At 42.6% G+C, this 21,672-nt stretch overlaps 1 protein-coding gene across 1 annotated transcript; it reads right to left on the reverse strand.

Moving 5' to 3' along the window:
• Window positions 1-6,748: 6,748 nt before the first annotated feature.
• LOC308362750 (interferon-induced protein with tetratricopeptide repeats 5-like) lies at window positions 6,749-12,281 on the reverse strand (the record flags this gene model as incomplete). Its single annotated transcript, XM_080835477.1, has 2 exons — window positions 6,749-8,183; window positions 12,214-12,281. The coding sequence occupies 2 exons, from the start codon at window positions 12,279-12,281 to the stop codon at window positions 6,749-6,751; spliced, it is 1,503 nt and encodes a 500-aa protein (XP_080691603.1).
• Between the last annotated feature and the right edge of the window lie 9,391 nt (window positions 12,282-21,672).

Here is a 21,672-nt window from a genome sequence, read left to right on the forward strand (position 1 = left end):
ACTCATGCATACTAACTCATGCATACTCACTCATGCATACTCACTCAAGCATACTCACTCATGTTTACTCACTCATGCATACTCATTTGTGTATGCTCATTGAGCTGGAGAGCTGACACCTGCCCCAATTCCAAGGCACTTGTTCTCTCGGTCATGGCCGCAACAGAGCAAGCACACTCTGGCAGTTCGTTCACGAAACGCATTCTAGTTCAGTTTATGCATTTTAGTAGATGCTGTATTGCAACAGGAATCAGACCTTACCATAAACATAAACAGTGACACCACTGCTGGGTGCAGTTATTACTGGTCTTTTGTGAAATCCTCTACAAGTGTAACTTCCAGAGTCTTTTTTGGTGACAGATTCGATTTTAAAACTCTCGTTTATTGTACGGGTTTGATTTCGTCCATCTTTGTACCACTCATAACTCCAGTCATCCGAGGACGGCTGAATATTACACTTTAAAGTAACCTCCTCTGAGGGAAACACCTTGGCCCTGCAAGGCGGCTGCAAACTCAGGTCAGGTAGAGGAGGTTCTGTGTAGGGAATGCCAAGTTAAGAAATATTGTTAATAAAGCAGTCATTCAAAAATGGCATAACACAAAGACGTTAGGGAATAACATTGTTGGTAATACACTGTAAAGTTCTGCAACTACTATTAGTGTATAGTTAGTCCATAATGCTGTGAGGGCTTGGTGGATAGAGCCAGTAATGTTAGAATTTGTGTTCCAGTTTGCATGTGTTTCCCTGCATGTTTTCTGTCAGTGTATTCTGTTGCCATATTAGTTTGTGATGAAAAACGGCTATTTTAAGTAACACACACATAACCAAAGCTATTAGTAAGAAAAGATTTACCCTTGATCTCCAATGATAGAGAATCACTGTATTCAGAATTGAAACCAGCTCTCTCAGCTTGACACCAGTACAGTCCACTATCAGCTGGTACCACAGAGGACAGGTTGAAAGGGCTTCCAGTGTTGGGCATAAGTGTTTTATCTTGGCCTTTATACCACAAATATTTCCATCCTTCTGAATCGTCCGTTATCTTGCACTGAAGGGTGACTTCTTCTTGTGTGTACAGGACACTGGCAGATGCAGAGTTGTTTGTCAATAAGGGTTTCGGACTATTTCCTGGTATCAAGAAAGAATTTAGTCAGTGAGACTGATCATAGTAATGTAATGTGCACAAAGGAAAACGTTGCACTCACCATAGACAGAAAGATAATAGCCATTACTAGTATTGGTCTTTACACCCCGCTGTTTGTGAACTCCCTCACAGGTGCGCCGTCCAGTTTGGGGAGAACTCATGGAAAAACTGCTGTTGTCAGTGCTGCGAATCTTATGTCCATCTCTGTGCCATTGGTAGGTCCAGTCACTTGAAGAGGGCTCAATGTTACAGCTCAAACGCACTTTCTCTGCTGGGTAGACTTTAGTCCATAAAGGACGGAGGGAAAATTAAACGGCAGTAAAAGAATCAGTCATGAACTTCACGAAGAGGGTACTCTTGAACAGATGAAAAAAAGTCAATTATAAGTACCATACACATAACCAAAGCTTTAAGCAAGAAATGATTTACCCTAGGGTTGGTTGCGGTGGTTCTATAGGGGAAAATGAAACGGCAGCTGAAAATGCTGACTGAATGCATGAATGTATGTCTGTATGCAAATTATTTTACATCCTTACCAACAACTGATAAAGTTAGAGGATCGCTGAGCTCCGTAGTATCGTTGTCTCTCTTAACTTGGCACTTGTACTGTCCATTATATGATGGGTCAGCAGAGTCAATGGTGTAGATTTGTTTAGAATTAAAGAGAGTTGCATCATACTTATACCAGTTGTATTCAAGCCCTGAGGAGTCCCCTGGGACACTGCAGTCAAGTGTGACTTTTTCATTTCTATATATCACACTAGCAACAGGAGTTTGGGTTACTTGGGGTTTTGGAATGTTCCCTTGAAAGAATAAAAGAAATAGTATAGCACTTAGTATAGCAGGAAGTCACAAGAATTCAGTGTGTGTCTATTTAAGATGCATTTCACTTTAAACATAATGTTGTCATCGTTTTATAAAATGATGCTGACACCATTTTGGTGTCTTTGGACATTTTGGAAGAATCAGCTGACACTTGCACAGACCAATGAATGTGTTATGTCTCATTATAAGTTAATGTCATTTATATTTGTATGTTGAGATCCTGGATTCAGCCAGTGCTTCATGTTGGGTTAATACAACGACAGATGCATCTGGTTATCGGGATGGAGAATAAGTGGAGATAAAAGTTAAAATGTAATAAATGTTTTCATGTATGAATTTATTGTATGTTAATGGAGGGGCATTCTCCACACAAAACAGCCATGCTTTGCTGCTCCCCCATAGAGCTCTCACTCTCTCTCTCTCTCTCTCTCCCTCCCTTTCTCTAGTAGCATAGTAGTGAGCATAGTAATAAAACTTGTTCTCTAGCCATATAATGCTATATAATGAACGTATAAGTGATCGACAGTGACTGAGATTTTAATTGGTGGCACCTAATAGCGTGAGAAGTGTGAGAGAGGCCAAAGCATATCAACATAGTAGTGGGTCGGCTTAGCTTAAGAGGTCACGTTGTGCATTGTTTCGTAATAAAAGCGTGAAATTTGGTACACATATAGCCGAAGCCATCATCAATTTTTAATATGGTGGCCGTGGGAGCCATTTCAGAGTTCAGAATTTTATGACATATGTTAATTAATATGTAAGATTGTTGATCTAGTTAGTAATTTTTGCCATATATTGGGAGTTACTACATGTATTACACAAATAAGTTAATCCGCTGGCACCTCATCTGCTGGCTTTAGACCTTGACATGCCACCACAACATCTGTATCAACAGTTTGGATCATAATTCTCTGGTGAACATTTTGTGCTGCATGAGCCACGTGTAATAACATGCAGGTATCAGCTTCCTCGTGTATGTATGGAGAAATTAAGGACAGATCAGCTAAGGGTGGTTTGCTGAGGACTACTACATCATCTCTGACAACAAGCTGTTTATCCTCCTGCACAACATCAAGCCATCTGAGGAGAGCATCTGAGAGGAAGGTGACCAACTCAGTCTTATTGCTGTCTACTCTGAGAAAGTTTCTGATTAGACAGTGTAATGACTCGGGGGCCACACCCCTTCAATAGGGAGGGGAAGAGAGCTGTCCACAGTTTCGAAGTTGGCATTAGCACGTTGACTGTTTCCATGTAATAGGCTGTCAATGGAACTTAATAAAGAGGGTCTCCATTAATCTTAAGATCTTAAGGTCTTCTTGACCTGTTAATTAATTAAGTACATATAACTCTACCCCTTTAAAGAGGCATTCTGAAAAGGACTAATATAAAGGACTTAAGATAGCCTGTAAAGTTTCAGTAAAAAAAATCAAAAAAGATTGAAGTCTTTACTTTACAGATATCTGTGTTTGTGGTGATTTGATTCAATATGGAAAACCTTCAAATCATATGCAATATAGGTAATCGTATTGCTATTACAAATTCCTATATGTGTACCAAATTTTACGCTATTATCACAAAATGCACAATTGTTCAAGTTATCCGGCCCACAATAACACTAATCTGTCATTTAACAGAATGTTTCAAACAGGTCAACATAGATTATCATAAGAGACATGGCAAAATCTATTCCCTGTATGCACTACTTACTATATACTATAAATACTAATGTGACTGTCTCACCTCAGTCATTGTAATGCAAGTGAGTAAATAGAACTAGCCAGACAGTTTCAATGGAAGGACATTTTTTTCAATGAATATGACATTCATTATGATGAGATATTAAGCAAACCAGCAACTAGTACAACTCAAGAAGGCCTTTCTGATTATGGGCGTGGACTCTCAGATGAATGAGCAGAAGGATACCCTGTTAATGACTCCTAAAATTACAGTGTCTACTTCAAGATAGTCAGTATTTTAAATGCATAGGCAAAACCAAACAACCCATCCAAACATTATTCACAATGTGTAATAATTGTATATTAATTCACAGCCAAGGTTGAAATGACTGTTCACAGCATTGTCATGTCTTATGCGTGTACACATCTCTTACCATCAGCCTTTGACTCTTGCACCAAACAGACAAGAACTGTAATGACTAAACACAAAAAGAGAGAATTATCCATTTGAATCCATAAATGGCATGACAAAGAAGTTGTCTCAGCTTGCATCTTTTGTTCACACTAGCAACTGCTATTGGATGACCTACATGATGAAATAAATAAACTGTGTAAAAACAGAATCATTTTAAGCTGCTTATATCTCAACCGAAACAGTTCTTCACACCTCTTTTTGCCACAAGCTAGACTCTTCTCTGAACTACCACATCTCCTTTCTCAACAAGCTCTAAGGCACAACACCACATATGGTATGTTACCTACTGAGTGGCGTTCTCCCGCCAGGTGCCTTGAAGGCTGGGAAAACTACAGAGCTACCACTGGGACCAATTTCATTCATACAGATTTCAAGGTCAGTACATACAGTACATACATCAAAGACATACAGAAAAAGAAAATAAAAAAAGTTATGACAAAAAAAGTACAGGCATTACTTCAACTTCTCACTTACATTAGATGACATGAACATCGTCAACAAAAGTCTGAGCAAATGTTTTATGATACAATTTCATTGTCAAGTAGACATTCCTGGCAGTTTTCTAGATATCACTTCAACATCTAGAGTAACCACACCTAAAATGTTACCCAGGTCATACTTCTGCCCACTACTTCCTTTCTGAATTTTCATCAAAATGTACTTCTTAATAGTCTCTGCAGTAATGTATTGCTCTTCGAGCAATTAAAGACGGACATTAAACAATGCCTTTACCTGCTATGAAGAGTTCTTCATGACAAGCCATGTTGTGCCCTCTAACTGCTCTGACTGTCGAATTGAGTCACCCCACTTATACAGAGTGTGATTCAGCTGTGACATCAAGGCGTGCTCATAGAGCAATTGGACAGGAAACTAAAACTGACTTACATCTTGATTGAGCATTCAATAGGCTGACATGCATAGGGGGGGCTGACACGCTGGTCTTCCTCACAAGTGAAAAAACAGCAATCTGAATACTGATGACCGGCCACATTGTGAAGTTCCTAGTGCAGACATGAAGGAGTCATAGTGGTAGCATTGTATCAAATCTCAGCTAGACGCTAGGAAATCAAGGTTCATTAAAAAATCTAGTTTCTCTAAAACCGTGCTCTCTAGCGTTTTTTAGGTGCACTTAAAAGTTGAAATATTCTCAACTTTGAATGGTAAGGTGCGGAGACGCACCGCTCATCAATGTCACACTCGGCCCAGGCAGGTTGCGCACGCAGCTCCGCTTCATAGGCCCCAAAGCAAAACAGTGTACCGCACTTTACCAAGAAGTTTTTGAAGCGTATACGTTTTTGGAAACACGTTTGGTGGGTTTCAGCCCTGAGTTGCCTGTAGGAAAGGCCGTCCCTTTGTTTGTGCGTTATCCATGAACATGATACTGGCACAGGCGATAGGTTAAAAAAGCAAATATCATAAAATATTACTCTCTCACCGACAGTGTAGTCCTACTAGACCATCTAGTTCTACTAGATTGAAGACTCACAGTAAGTGTTTATTTTAACATCAGTGTAGGTCTGGAGGAGATGGTCTATATTAAATAAATATGCCTGACTGAATTATACAGTAACTGACTGTGACTAACTCTGACTGTTTTGATAATGTCCCACAGGTGGTTGAAGAGGTACCGTAACCTGTGCTACCTCTTCGCCGTGGTCATGGAGAGCCTGTGCTGCCTGTTCATCCCTCTGCTCCGCAGCTTTTCCCTCCTCATACCCTTCTCCATGCTCTACAGCTACTTCGATGGAGCCTACGTGGCGATCATCCGATCGTCCGTACCTGTCGTCGGCCCTGGGGGTCGTTTGTTGTTTGTGTGGTACACAGTCCTTAATCTGTAAATGGAAAACAAACTTGAAAGTAGACCTGACCATACATTCCAGCAAATATCAAGGTTGCGTCAGAAACACGTAAGGAAGAGGTGGGATTTGATTGGGTGTTGGGCTCAAATATCAACAAACTTTTGCTAGAATAGTGGACTACGTCTTTAAAGGTAGGATAATATACAGCTGCGGAAATAATTAAGAGACCACTTCAAAATTATCCGTTTCTCTGGTTTCACTATTTATTGGTAAGTGTTTGAGTAAAATTTACATTTTTGCTTTATTCTATAAAATTCATCTGACCTGGCTGTGTGGCATGGAGCATTGTCCTGCTGGAAAAACCACTCCTCAGAGTTGGGGAACATTATCAGAGCAAAAGGAAGCAAGTTTTCTTGTTTTCTTTGCATTATACGACATCTGGAAACACTGCATCTTTTTTGTTATTTTGACCAATTGTCAAATAAATTCTGCAAATTGCTCCCACAAACAAACTTAATTTCAGTTACAATAAGGTGACACGGATTTACTAAATAACAGAAAGAAACATAATGTAAAGTGCTCATGCATTAAATGTGAAAGTTAACGAAGCAGTGTTGTGAAAATACATGACTTCATGATGACCAATATTTTGTTGTTTTTTAGGTTTTGCTGCTATATAACAGTATTTTCCAACTCCCCTCCAGATGCATTTCTAGCACAATGACAGCTGTCACATCAACCAAGTTTTATATTAGTAGAAGCGAAATGTCCATGCATGTGAAATGCTGTGGTTGTAGTTATTCGCCTTTACATGACATGGAGGAAGAATTACTGCAATGACAACCGAAGGTCACACAGGGCACTGAGATACTCGTCATTTTTTAAATCAAACTGCAGAGCTTTCTCATAGCACTCCAATGCCTGCTGCCTCTCTCCCTCTGCCTTGTGGACGAATCCCAGGATCCCAAAAGCTTCTCCGTCTCTGGGGTCCCTGACAAGACGTTTCTCAGCCAGCTTCTTCAGGGATCTGGCACTCCGCTTCCCATCGGTTGTGTCCTGCCCAAGTGTCAAACACTCCTTGTAGTGCTTGACAGCCAGTGTTTCAGACTTTTTGCGGTACTGCTGGAACTCACCATAGTAACAGTGTATTGGGTGCAATTTCTCGTGGTTCTCCTTCGCCACTTTAAATGTGGTCTGGAACATGTCCTCAGCCCGAGCAATATCATTACTCTCCCCATAGTGCAGAGCTAGCTCGGCCATGGCAATAATGAAGTTAGACTTCAGGGTCGTGGCCAGTTGAAGATGATGGATGCACTGACGGATGAGCTGTTTGATCTCACGTCCTTTGCCCCTGGCGCCTCCTTTACTGTACAGGTCTGCCTTCTTCCTCTTGTAGCACAGAGCCAGTTGATGGTGAAGGAAGGCAGAATTATTGGTGCGCTCCACGGCCCTCTTGAACAGTGCAATGGATCTGTCAACGGAGCCACCATGGCGGAAATATTTCCCGACGTAGCGAATCACGTGTGGGTTGCTTGGATCCATCTCAAAAGCCTCATCGACCAGCTTCTCTGACTCATTGTACTGCTTGAACACAGCCAACCTCAGGCCAAGCAACACCATTAGAACGGCATCACCTGGGTTTTTGTCTATGGCAAGTCTGAGTTGCTTTACCGTTAGCGAGTCTTCCGATTTCGGCGGCTCGACTTCTGTGCGATAGAGAGCGATGGCGTAACCGGCGTTCCACTCACTGTCGTCTGGCTCCAGCTCCAAGGCTCTCCTGAAGCACTCCTTCGCTTTCTCATAGTACTTGAAGGCGAACTTGAGGAAGGTCCAGCCCTTCTCACCGTAAACCTCTGGATGAAGCATGGTTGGGGACCCAGTGGGGAACTTCTCCTTTATCCCTACAAGCTTCTCCAAGAAGCTCTTGCACTGGGAGTATGATCCCCGGTAGTAGTGTAGCCAGGCAAGGTTGCCATATGTGATAATAAGAAATCTCTCACAATCCTCACCGTGTTCCCTAGTGAGCTCTTCCGATTTCAGCAGGTTTGCGAGGGCATCATCTAGGAATCCTTGCAGGTACCTGACATAGCCCAAAAAACAATATGATCGGGCTGCCCCAACTTTCTTGCCCAGGTCCAGCTCTATTTGGTCCTCCAGCCTGCTTTGCAGATCTGACAGGTCTGCGTTTTCTTTGGTCAGAGCCCAGGTGAAGTGACACTCCAGCTGCAGCAGCTTGGTTTTCAAAGCTCTGTCATCAGATGGGCTGAAAAGAGATAAGGCATCAGCACTAATTAAAAATAGGCCAATATGTCCTACAGAAAAAGTCTACAAAAGTATAAGAAAATATATTGCCTAGTGAAAAGTGAATTTCCTCCTGTCCCTGTAAAAAAAATATATATTTTAAAGGTCAAAATACCAAGGGCCTGATTTACTAATATGCGAGCGCTGCTTAATCTGCGTTCGCATATTAACGCACAGTGTTTTTGCGCATTTTCCGTGGTATTTATCAAGCCAGATCTGCGCTGGGCAAACTGTGCTTACTCCGCCCTTTAAAGAGCCTGACTTACTAAGATTGATTTGCGAACGCATCTTAATCTGCGCCTTTGCCAGGGGCACATTAACGCACGGTGATTCCCCGCATTTTCCGTGATATTCATCAAGCCAGATACGTGCTGGGCAATCATTATTTAGTGCACCGTTAAAAGACTGGAGAACTTGCCAGCAAGTTACTGCCACCATGGAGATTCGAGGAAGAAAAAACTAAGGTTCAGCGAATAGATAGCGAGATAGATATATTGGTTCACGTTCGCTCAATCACTGAACCTGATTCAATGGGTTATATTGTTGTTTTGCCCGCCATCACCTACAGCGAGATGTTTAAAAGAACACGATTATAAATAATATGCTATTGGTGGCATTAATGCATAAACTGTCTATTATAACAATATAGATGTGTACATGGCGAGAATAATACGTTCTACATGGGACATGGGTTCACTACAATATATCCCCACTGAAACAAATACATTTACCAAGTAGCCAGTACCAAAATCACCGTTGCTCAATCATGGATAGATGGCACTATTCCGGAAGATAAAACTGTCATGGACAGACCACTACCACGTAAGTAATGGTCATGTTGGCATCACATATGACCTGGACATTCATTGAATATGTGTGCTTTCTGTTTCGGTAAACGTGTTCGTGGATTGATGGTGGGACTGTTTGCATGTGGGTGCGATCAATTTCTCCAATTACGTTCGGAAAGTTTAATTTCATATACAGCCGCGGAAAAAATTAAGAGACCACTTCAAAATTATCAGTTTCTCTGGTTTTACTATTTATTGGTATGTGTTAAAGTAAAATGTACATTTTTGTTTTATTCTATAAACTACTGGCAACATTCCTACCAAATTTCAAATAAAAATATTGTCATTTAGATCATTTATTTGCAGAAAAATGACAATTGGTCAAAATAGCAAAAAAGATGCAGTGTCTTCAGATCTCGAATAATGCAAAGAAAACAAGCTTATATTCATTTTTAAACTACACAATACTAATGCTTTAACTTAGGAAGAGTTCAGAAATCAATATTTGGTGGAATAACTTTGATTTAAAATCACAACTTTCATGTGTCTTGGCATGCTCTCCACCAGTCTTTCACATTGCCGTTGGGTGACTTTATGCTACTCCTGGCGCAAGAATTCAAGCAGCTCGGCTTCTTTTCATGGCTTGTGACCATCCATCTTCCTCTTGATCACATTTCAGAGGTTTTTTTATGGGATTCAGGTCTCGAAATTGGGCTGGCCATGACAGGGTCCTGATCTGGTGATACTCCATCCACACCTTTACTGGCCTGGCTGTGTGGCATGGAGCATTGCCCTGCTGGAAAAAACACTTCTCAAAGTTGGGGAACATTGTCAGAGCAAAAGGAAGCAAGTTTTTCTTCCGGGACAACGTTGTACTTTTTAACCAAATCGGACTGGAGGGTCTCCTAGTTCGTCTTCTCTGATGAGTCCAATTTCACAGTAGGTGCAAGACTCTGTGGCTTGTAGGCCTCTCCAGGTCTCCGTCTAACCATCAGACGACCATTTGTTGGGCAAAGCTGAAAATTGGACTCATCAGAGAAGACGAACTAGGAGACCCTCCAGTCCGCTTTGGTTCAATCCTTATGGTCTTTTACAAACCTCAGCCAGGCAAAGTACAACGTTGTCCCGGAAGAAAAACTTGCTTCCTTTTGCTCTGACAATGTTTCCCAACTCTGAGAAGTGTTTTTTTCAGCAGGGCAATGCTCCATGCCACACAGCCAGGCCAGTAAAGGTGTGGATGGAGTATCACCAGATCAGGGCCCTGTCATGGCCAGCCCAATTTTGAGACCTGAATCCCATAAAAAAACCTCTGAAATGTGATCAAGAGGAAGATGGATGGTCACAAGCCATGAAAAGAAGCCGAGCTGCTTGAATTCTTGCGCCAGGAGTAGCATAAAGTCACCCAACGGCAATGTGAAAGACTGGTGGAGAGCATGCCAAGACACATGAAAGTTGTGATTTTAAATCAAGGTTATTCCACCAAATATTGATTTCTGAACCCTTCCTAAGTTAAAGCATTAGTATTGTGTAGTTTAAAAATGAATATGAGCTTGTTTTCTTTGCATTATTCCAGATCTGAAGACACTGCATCTTTTTTGCTATTTTGACCAATTGTCATTTTTCTGCAAATAAATGATCTAAATCAGGGGTCCCCAACCTTTTTTGCACCACGGACCGGTTTAATGTAGGGATTTTTTTCACGGACAGGCTTCAAGGTGTCATTTTACACGTCATCCATTCATATTGATGTGAATCATTCAATTGCACCCGTGAAGCAACCGCGAATTTGATAGAATGAAGCCCGGTCTGCTCATACACAAAAGCTAACATTAACGTTAGGTGGAGTTAATTTGCTGCCAACACCATTGTATTACAAATGTTAAGTGCATGAAAAATACAACTCACCAAAACTCTGAATCAGTTGCTTGGTCTCATGTGCCGAAGCAGTTTTAAAGGCTGCTAGCTTGTCGCCACATATTAAACAGAGCGCAATTGGTGCATGAGAATCACCTGTTGCGATAAACCCGTATTTTAAGTATGACTCCTGGTATTGTCTGTTGAAAGAAGCTTTCTTTTTTTGAGGTCGTAGGCTCCTCTTCTGGCTCCTTAGTTGGCCTTTTCACCTTTGCAAAGAAGCTCTCCAAAGATGTTTTTTTTTTTTTTTTTTTTACTAATTTTCGCTAGATTGTGGGCTTATGTGAGTGACGTATCACTTGAACGAGAAGCGTCTTGACGTGACAAAAGGCACAGGCGAATGTGACGTCCGGGAAAATCCGGTCGTTTTTCAAAATAAAACACCTTTCAGACGCTAATAATTAATACAGCGGAATTGATATAAATTATTTATTCTTTCTGTGCGGCCCGGTAACAAATGCCTCACGGACCGGTACCGGGCCGCGGCCCGGTGGTTGGGGACCACTGATCTTAATGACAATATTTTCATTTGAAATTTGGTAGGAATGTTGCCAGTAGGTTATAGAATAAAACAAAAATGTACATTTTACTTTAACACATACCAATAAATAGTAAAACCAGAGAAACTGATCATTTTGAAGTGGTCTCTTAATTTTTTCCGCGGCTGTATATGAATATATGAATTATACGAGTTGAAAAAAATATTTCTGTTCGCTGTCTCTGTCTATGTCTTTGCCTTGCTGCTGCCATATCAACGTTTTCAGACTGAGTGGAAATGCGCTTCCTGGTTAAGACGTGCTTTTATGAGGCTGAGAATTAGCCTGCAAATCAGAGATGTGCGCTCGCCGGGCAGTTTAGTAAATACCACGCAGTTCATCATTAGGCACACTCCTCCCATTAAATAGCGCTTCACGCCTATGTTACCACCCACGTTTCCGAACCATCCCACCTGTTTGCAGGTACACACCCTCAAAGCGTTAATATGCGACTCTACTCAAATGCGCCCCCTTAGTAAATACCGTTTTATGTTTACGACCGCTATTTTACGCCAGAAATGGGCGCAATCCTGTTAGTAAATCAGGCCCCAAGTGTAAATAAAAGTAAATGTTGCTGGTTAAAAAAATGTTAATCTCTAACTATCTACTAGTTCATCATATATAGTAGCATGCTTCATTAGTGAGCAGTAGACTGTCTGCTACTTGGATAACTTTCAGTGGAACATACTGTATATTGTCACTACATTTTGCTGTGTTAAGTTTGGTCACTGGCGAAACCTGCGTCCCAAGCTACTTCCAGGTAAGTTTGTTGAACACGTGCAGCTGTTGTTTCATTGACAGGCGTATGTCTGGGATTAACATCGTGAAAGTAGCGCAAGATGTTTGGGCGTTATCCGTGAACATAAATCTGGCACAGGCGAAGTGTTCCTCGCTGTGCGATTTTATATAAATGTACACAGCCCAGCACTGGAATCGCACCTGCACCCTTGGACACCCGTACTGGGAAGCTAATTATTACGCTACATCGTATTCATTGACAACAACTGAAAATCGATATAGGTGAAATATGGGCCAGTGCCTATTCAACATGCGATAATTAAAGGAAATACACGATAGTTCTCATACGGCAACTAAAAGTTATAGACGACTTTATAACACATGAAGAACACTGACACCACATAGCCTATGTCGTATTGGATAGCAGACTGAAATCTACATCCTAATCTGTTGTGGCAGGCGCAACAAAATGTAGCTTGACAGTATAGTTTGAATACTCACTTCATTCTGAAAATATAGCCGGCTTAAACTGTCTCAGTGTTTTCCGTGCACTTGTTTCGAAGGGTAGCCTACAGATACTCCACAAACATCGATAGATAGACCCACTCATTCAGATATGAATTCCGACGTTTGGCGAAATGAAACTGAAACTTGTACATGATTCAGCAGCTGCTTTTTAATTGCAGTTAAAGATCACACACGGTAGCCTAAATATTTGACTCAAGTCTGCAATCCATTCACTATTTTTGGGAAATCACGCAAATGGAACATTAAAGTTATATTTCCCTAAGTGGGCAGTTTGTCATTGAAGATGCCTGTTTAGTCCTACATGGACTAAAATTAGTTCTTGACAAAAAAAATAATCACAATCACTTTTAATGCACGTGTAGACCACTGAATTGATTTTATCCATAGACTACGTGAGACCCCAATATGACACACCAGCAGTTGGTCAGATATTCAGATCTGAGACATGTATTAAATTTACATAAATGCGAAACCTTGATGTTTGATTATTTCATTTCCAAACAGCAGAATACATACACCGTATATATACACAGTAACAAAGTCAAAATCAAAGATTAATCCTATACCAGCTAATAATATTCAGTAAAATTAAGCCATTTGTAAACATTGTAAACAAAATTACAAATCAGAAAAAACGTACATAGCTTAGAAAAACACGCATACATGTCTTTTTATTTTATAGTCATCTTTTTTTGGAAGCTGTCAGCAAGCCCATTGACATTTGCTGCTGCTGCTGCTGGAGCTGGCTGCCTGTCCTGCTTGTCTACTGCAGACAGAAAAGCCAATATGTCATCACCCTCCCAGGCTCTCATTCTAGACTTTTGGTCCGCTAACTTCACAAGTTTCTCCCGAGCCTGATTCCGGTCTCTGCTGTCGATCCTGATCTTGTACGCCTTCTTGAACTGCTCTATGGCCTTGGCGTGGTTCTTCCTCTTGTACATTAGAAACTCCCCATACTTGTTGTGGCAGTGCTGTTGCTCTGCATCGCTTAGGGACTCATCTGAAAGCAGCCTGGTGAAAATGGGCTCGGCCCGCTCCAGCTGTTGGCTTTCTCCATAGGCTTCTGCTAGGTGCACCCAGGCGTAGGTGTTTGACGGCTTTAGCTCAACGGTCTTTCGGAAGTGACGGATGGTTTCGGCGATGGCGGCCTCGACCTGTGGGGTGCCGGTCCTCCACCCCCAGGACTTCTTCTTCATATCGATCATGTTTTGCCAGTGGCAGAGACCCATCTGGTGGTAGAGGAAGGAGGAGTTGGGAGCCCTCTTGGCGGCCTCCTCCAGAATTTCTATGGATTCCACAGTGGAACCCTCTCTCCTGAAGTATGTGGCAGTGAACCTGGTTATATGGGGCCTGTCTGGACACATCATGAGGGCCTTGCGGATCAGCTCTCTGCATTTCGAAGGATTAAAGCCTTGGAGTTTCAGCGCTAAGTGGACCATCACCTCAGCGTCGGTGGGGTCTAGGTCCAAGGCTCTCTGTAACTGTTTGGCTGCAAGGCTGTCTTCGGGTTTGACCTTACCATCCGTCCTGACGAGCTCCTCCAAACGGTAAAGGACCACAGCATAGCCCACGTTGTGGGACACACTGTCAGGCTTGGCCTTCAGAGCCTTCTGGAAGCTCTCCTTGGCCCTTGGATAGAACTTAGCCCCCAACCTTATGAAGCTCCACCCTTTCTCTGCTTCCACGGTGACCTCTCTGCCCTCATCTGTGCTCTTCACCTTGCCTAGGTAAATCTCCATTTCATCCAGGTTGCCTAGGTGATGGTGCAGCCAGGTGAAGCTGGAGTAGGTGACCAGGAAGTCCGCCTCATCCTGCTTGTCCTCCTTCAGCAAGGCTTCGGACTTGCCCAGGTATGCAAGGGCGGTGTCGGACTTCCCCTGCAGGTGACTCACAAAGGCCAGGATGTTGAAGTAAGTGGCATGGTACTTGAGAGGACAGAACTTGATGCGGTCCAGGAGCTTCTTTGGGACGCCCTTCAAGTCGTTGATGTCGTCTTTGTCCACGTCCCATGTGAAGAGACACTCCAAATTCTTTAGTTTGCCATCTCTTGTCACTTTGTCAGCACTATGGAAAAAAGAATGCACGCATAATTACAGCTAGTAAAAACAAAGAGATTAAGGCTGTACATACAGAGCCATACATACTGTACATAAATATACATGCTTTGCCTTGACCCATATACAAGCTAAACTATACTACTACAATATACCACTCTGTAGGTCCGTCCTAAATTTTTATTTGGAACTGTCAGTATTTACTTTAAGGATTTCTTTCTTTGATATTAACTGAAAGTGGACACTTGATTTATTAAAAATACTTAGGATGTTTTAAATCTGTGTTGTAACAAAAAAAAACATATTTTCTGTCTTTTAAAAGAAGCTGATTTTATTTTTTATCAGCCAATGCTTTCTTAACTGTGGTGTTGTGCATTGTCATTGTAGGTCTGTAGGCTAAATTTGGTAACCTTTTCTGTTCTAAGGTTAAATTGTGATGTTGACTTACAGAATACGCATTCCTACACAACGGGTTTAAGGTTCACGCCTCAACATGCAGAATCATGTTGGTGTTGAAACACATTTTCTTTTGTAAGGTTACATTGTGCAGTATACCCTTAAGTAAAAGCCATCTTATTGATGTCTCTTTTCTGTTGTCGTCATTTGCACATTTGGCATTCAAGTAATTCAAAAGAAACTGAAAGTTATCAAGTCACATTTCTTTAATATTGTCATACTTGGATTAGGTTACTGAATACAATTTTTAACAGGTAATCAGTAATTGTATCGGAATACATTTTTAAAGTTACCATCCCAAACCTGCATAAAACTTATATTTGTGTGTGAGAGAAAGAGAGAAAGAGAGAGAGAGAAAGAGTGAGAGAGAGAGAAAGTTGTTATTGTTAAAATGTACCTCATTTCGTCTTGAGCTCTGTGTTTTTCCAGCTTGGTGTTCTCGAGTGAAACAATGAGCTGGCACCGTGTGGTACTCGCACTTATACAGTCTTATACTCAGGAAATAGAAACTGAAACTAACTTCACTCTCACCTTTTTTGCACCGTGCGTCGCTGCCAAATGTGAGTCCCTGCCTGATGTGAGTCCGCATGCGTCACTTTGCAACACTTTTGTAGTACAACGTGCCAGGTAATGCTGGTGGTGTACAGCATGAAGTGGAATGACAAGCGCATTTGTTTACGTTTGAAATCCACCAAGGTTTATGATGTTAAGCTTCATGTTTATTGAATTATTAGTTAAGCAGTGCATTCATTACTAGTAACAGTAATACAACATAGCCCCATATGTTGACGTTGAGCCTTATGCTGTTAACCGTTTACAACACAATTAAATATAACATTAAATGTACCGGTATTATGCGTTAAAACCAGCCCCATATGTTGACATTGAGCCTTAGCTGTTCACCGTTTACAACACAATTAAATATACCAGTAAATATACCCACATTATGCGTGAAGACTAGCCCCATATGTCAATGTTAGGCCTTATGCTGTAAACCGTTGACAAAATTATAAAACACTACGTTAAATAAACCTACATTATGCGTTATGAGAAGCCAGATACGTTGATATTGAACCATGTATGAGCATGCGCGCCTTGGATAGTTTGCTCCTGAGCCTTCTGCCGTAAACCGTTTGTGTTTGCGCATGCAGACTCACATCAGGCAGGGACTCACATTTGGCAGCGACACCGTGCATTATGAGCAGAGCAGGTTGAAGGAAGGTGATATGCAAACAGGTTATTTTGGGTACACGAAGTGCAATGCGAGAATCTGTTAAAGTAACACTATGAAACAATTTGACACTCTTTGAGGTATGCTTTTATAGGCAACTAGTTTTGGTACCATCCTCAAATTCATTTTGATAGCATATGTGTTAGGCTTTCTCACGGCAAGGACCCAATCGCAAACCAGATTGCAAAAAACTCCAAAAACAGAACACGCAAAATTTCCAAAAAGGTCAAAGACACAATTCCAAAACGACAAACACAGAAGAGCAAAAATCAGAGTCCAAAAGAGATAACAGGCAAACAGAATTCCAAGGCCAAAACACAGAAGATCACAAAACAGAAAATCGTATACAATACCACTCGGGAAAAGACAGAATTCGGGCATAGATCCGCATTGAAAAGAATTACAATCCGACAGTGAACTAAAGAGGGACAGAACAATATATAGCAGGGGGAACAGAATTACACAGGTGAAACATTTCAGGTAAAGCAATAAACGATAAATTGGGGCAAGGATAATTAACACAGGTGAAACAAATTCATGCACAGACTTTCAGCGAAAAGAATGGGAACAGAGCAATACACGGGTGAAAACAATAAGGGGAATTAACAAGGCAAGGGAGAAACAATTAGGCCAACAAATCACGGGTAAAAAGGGAAACCGGTGAGTACTGGAGGTCAGGGAAAGGGCAGAGGGCGGAGTCTGCAACCAATAAACAAACGCACATGGCCCTGAACCATCAATGAGACGTGGGGGGGGTTGAGGCAGGGTGTAAGGGGCTGCAAATAAAAGTCTTGATACGGGAAACGTGGAAAGTGGGGTGGATGCGGTGAAGGGGACCAGGGAGGTTGAGACGAACAGCGGTGGGACTGATGACTCTGGCGATGGGAAACGGTCCGATGAAGCGGGGAGAGAGCTTACGGGACTCATTCTTGAGGGGAAGGTCTTGGGTGGAGAGCCACACGCGTTGCCCCTGGCGATAAGGGGGGGGGTTGAGAGCGTTGTTTGTCTGCTTGGACCTTCATCCTGGCAGAAGAGCGGAGGAGCGCCGACCGTGTGCGTCTCCATGTCCGTCGGCAGCGACGGATGAATGCTTCAGCAGAATGAACGCCCACCTCCTTCTCCTGGTCTTGGAACAGAGGTGGTTGATAACCCAGGGAGCACTCGAAGGGGGACCGGCCTGTGGAGGATGTTATATGAGAGTTTATGGCGTATTCCGCCCAGGGCAGCTGCTGGCTCCAGGAGGTGGGGTTCTGGGACGCCACGCATCGCAGCACCGCCTCCAACTGCTGATTCCCCCTCTCGGTTTGGCCGTTCAACTGCGGGTGAAAACCAGATGACAGACATACAGATGCACCAACAAGTTTGGAAAAAGCCTTCCAGAAACTGGAAGTAAACTGAGGACCCCGGTCAGAAACAACCTCTACCGGTAAACCATGTATTTTAAAAACGTGCTGAACCATCAGTCTAGCAGTGTCTTTGGCAGAGGGAAGCTTGGGGAGGGGAATGAAATGTACAGATTTAGAAAAACGATCCACCACCGTGAGGATCGTGGTGTTTATGGAATCAGATCAATGCCATAAATATTTTGTAATCTGTAATATAGATTTTGTATATGTAACATAGATTTAGTATCTGTGAAACCATCTACACTTTCAAAACCTATCTTCACTTTCAAAATGTATTTACAGATACAGATTTCAAATACGAAATGTATCTACACTTTCAAAAACTATCTACACTTTCAAAAACTATTTACACTTTCAAAAACTATCTTCACTTTCAAAATCTATTTACAGATACGGATTTCAGTTACGCATTACGGATAGGGATACGGATTTCTGTTACGAATTACACACTGTCTTTACTGCCTTTCTAAAGAGCCAATCAGAGCTTTTGGCAGATTTTCTAAAGCGCCAATCAACACATTGTATCCTCTACTGACTAGCCAATCAGCGCTAGCTTGCTGGCAACTGCTGCTGGCCCGCTCATTATTCAATAGTTATAACCTAAATCTGCCACCGCTCTGCCTAGGGAGAGATCTGGGGTCTCCCCCGCACGGTTTGAATACAATTCGGTGTACGAACACCGTGGGGGAAGTTAAACAAGCATGCCTTATGTCTGGCCCAAAGGGCTGATGAACACCTGTACTATTTAGTTAATCTTAGGCTCTGGCGATTCAGAGATCGCTTGGCTGCAGAACGCATTGTAACTAAGAAATTGGTCTCATATATCTCTTCCACTGAGACGCTAGAAAACTCGCTTCCACACAAAATACACAATAAAACGTTTTCAAGGACTTCAGAAAAGGGTTACAAATAGCCTACCCCAAAGTGCCATGAAAAGAAACGAAAATGACATTACAAGGTGGTTTTGAAATCAGGCTGGTCATTATCCAGCTGTTGAGGATGCATATGCACTTAACGGTATACCCCCACCATCACTTTGCATGTGTCTGGAGAACAAGACAATAGCAGTCTGTCTGCTAAATGTTCTCGTCGTGATAATGGGTCATATGAATACTGTTCATTGTTAACTTAATTAAATGTGAATAGGAGATTGGTCACGAAAATGCTAACGTTAGCTTTCGTTAGCTACCAAAGCAGATCCTAATATCTTCCATACAACGACAAGGATCTTTGAACAGGTGTAACGAAGTGTGGAGTGAAAACCACTGACTATGATTGTGCGTTTTTCAATGACTTTATTAACAACTCCAAATAAAGGACTTCTTACTTGTGCCATTTCTCGGTCTCTGATCCATGACTGCTGCATACACCGTTTCACTCAACTTTCCCAGTTACCAGAAAGCTAGCGCCGCTGATTGGCTAGTCAGTACAGGATACAATGTGTTGATTGGCGCTTTAGAAAATCTGCCAAAAGCGCTGATTGGCTCTTTAGAAAGGAAGTAAAGACAGTGCCAAAAAGATTTTGTAATTCGTAACAGAAATCCGTAACTCGTACTTGAAATCCGTATCCGTCTCCGTATCCGTAATGCGTAACTGAAATCCGTAACTGAAATCCATAGCTGCAGATAGATTTTGAAAGTGAAGATAGTTTTTGAAAGTGTAGATACATTTCGTATTTGAAATCCGTATCTGTAAATAGATTTTGAAAGTGAAGATAGTTTTTGAAAGTGTAGATACATTTCGTATTTTAAATCCGTATCTGTAGATAGGTTTTGAAAGTGTAGATGGTTTCACAGATACAAAATCTATATTACAGATTACAAAATATTTATGGCATTGATCTGATTCCATAGGTGTTGCCATCGGACAGGGGAAGTCCAGTGATATGTGGGACCAAGGTCTTCTTGGGGCCAGCAGGGGTTGCAGCAGGCCGGCTGGCGTTCGGGTAGACGTTTTATTCCGAGCGCAGACTGGGCAAGCCTCGACAAACTTGTGGACCTCCTCCCTCATGGACGGCCACCAGAATCGTCGGCTAATGAAGGCTTGCGTACGTCTGGCTCCAGGATGACCCGACAGCTGAGTTGAATGGCCCCACCGTAAAACCTGTGGACGGACAGAACTGGGAACAAAAAGACGGTTAGGAGGACACTGACTGGGTCTTACATTAGGTTGCGCTGCAGTAACAACGGACTTGATATCAAATCGTGCCGCTCCTAGAACACAATGAGGGGGAGAATGGTGTCCGGTTCCTGAGGTCTCTCACGGGGGCTGAATCTCCGAGACAGCGCATTGGCCTTTGCATTCTTGTGACCAGGACGGTAAGACAGAGTAAAATTAAACCGGGAGAAAATCATAACCCCCGTCAAGCCCGCTGGGCTAAGCCTCTTGGCAGTGCGGATGTACTGCAAATTCTTGTGGTCAGTCCACACCAGGAACGGCACAGAGGCGCCCTCCAGCCAATGCCTCCACTCCTTCATAGCCAATTTCACCGCTAGCAATTCCCTATTGCCGATGTCATAATTCTGCTCAGTAGGTGTAAGACAGTGTGAGTAGAAGGCACAGGGGTGGGTCTTGTTATCGCTGGCCGAGCGTTGTGAGAGCACAGCTCCGACGCCAATCTCGGAGGCGTCAACCTCCACGATGAACTGTCTACTGGGGTTAGGCTGGATCAGGATGGGGGCTGAGGTGAAGCGTTGTTTTAGGAGCTGGAAAGCTCCCTCCGCAGCGGATGACCAGATGAATTTGACATTGGTGGAAGTCAGGGCAGTGAGGGGAGCCGCCAGTGAACCATAATCCCTGATGAAGCGTTGATAAAAGTTTGCAAATCCTAGGAAACTTTGAAGCTCCTTGCGGGTGGAGGGATGGGGCCAATCCAGGACAGCCTCGACCTTTTGCCGATCCATCTTGATTGTTCCGGGAGAGATCACGTAACCTAGGAAGGTGACAGTCTTTTTATGAAACTCACACTTCTCAGCCTTCACAAAGAGCTGGTTCTCCAGCAGGCGTTGAAGCACGGAACGGACATGGGACACATGCTCTGAAAGTGAATTGGAAAAAATTAAAATGTCATCCAAATAAACAAACACAAATCTGTTAAGCATGTCCCTTAATACATCGTTCACTAAGCTCTGGAACACCGCTTGCGCGTTTGAAAGACGGAAAGGGAGAACGAGGTATTCGTAGTGGCCAGAGGTGGTATTGAAGGCTGTCTTCCACTCATCTCCCTCACGGATACGAATGAGTTGGTAAGCGTTCCGGAGATTAAGCTTAGTGAACACAGTAGCGTCCTGAAGTAGCTCGAAAGCCGAGGACATTAGAGGTAGAGGGTAACGATTCTTAGTGGTAATGTCGTTGAGGCCCCGATAGTCGATGCATGGGCGTAAAGAGCCGTCCTTCTTGCCCACAAAAAAGAAGCCAACTCCAGCAGGGGAAGAGGATGGGTGTATTATTCCCGCTGCGAGTGACTCTCTGACGTACTTATTCATAGCCTCTGTCTCAGGCTGTGACAGTGAAAAGAGACGTCCTCTGGGGGGAGAAGTGCCAGGTAAGAGTGTTAACAGAATCTGCCCTCACGGAAACTCGTGCATTACCCAGTAATGATATAGTTATAAAGAACGTAAACGGATATATAAAACTGCACAGACACACTGCTATAGGAACTTGATCCCATCAGGGAATCCAAGGAAGAGAATTTATTCACGCATACATCACGTTTATATAAACAACAGTCACGTGATCACATTGACCTTTATTATTGGCTGTCAGTTGAGGGCATACAAATTACATGTACATTAACACTC

Source organism: Sprattus sprattus (genome assembly GCF_963457725.1).
Source record: "Sprattus sprattus genome assembly, chromosome: 3".
NCBI classification, from domain to species: Eukaryota; Metazoa; Chordata; class Actinopteri; order Clupeiformes; family Clupeidae; genus Sprattus; species Sprattus sprattus.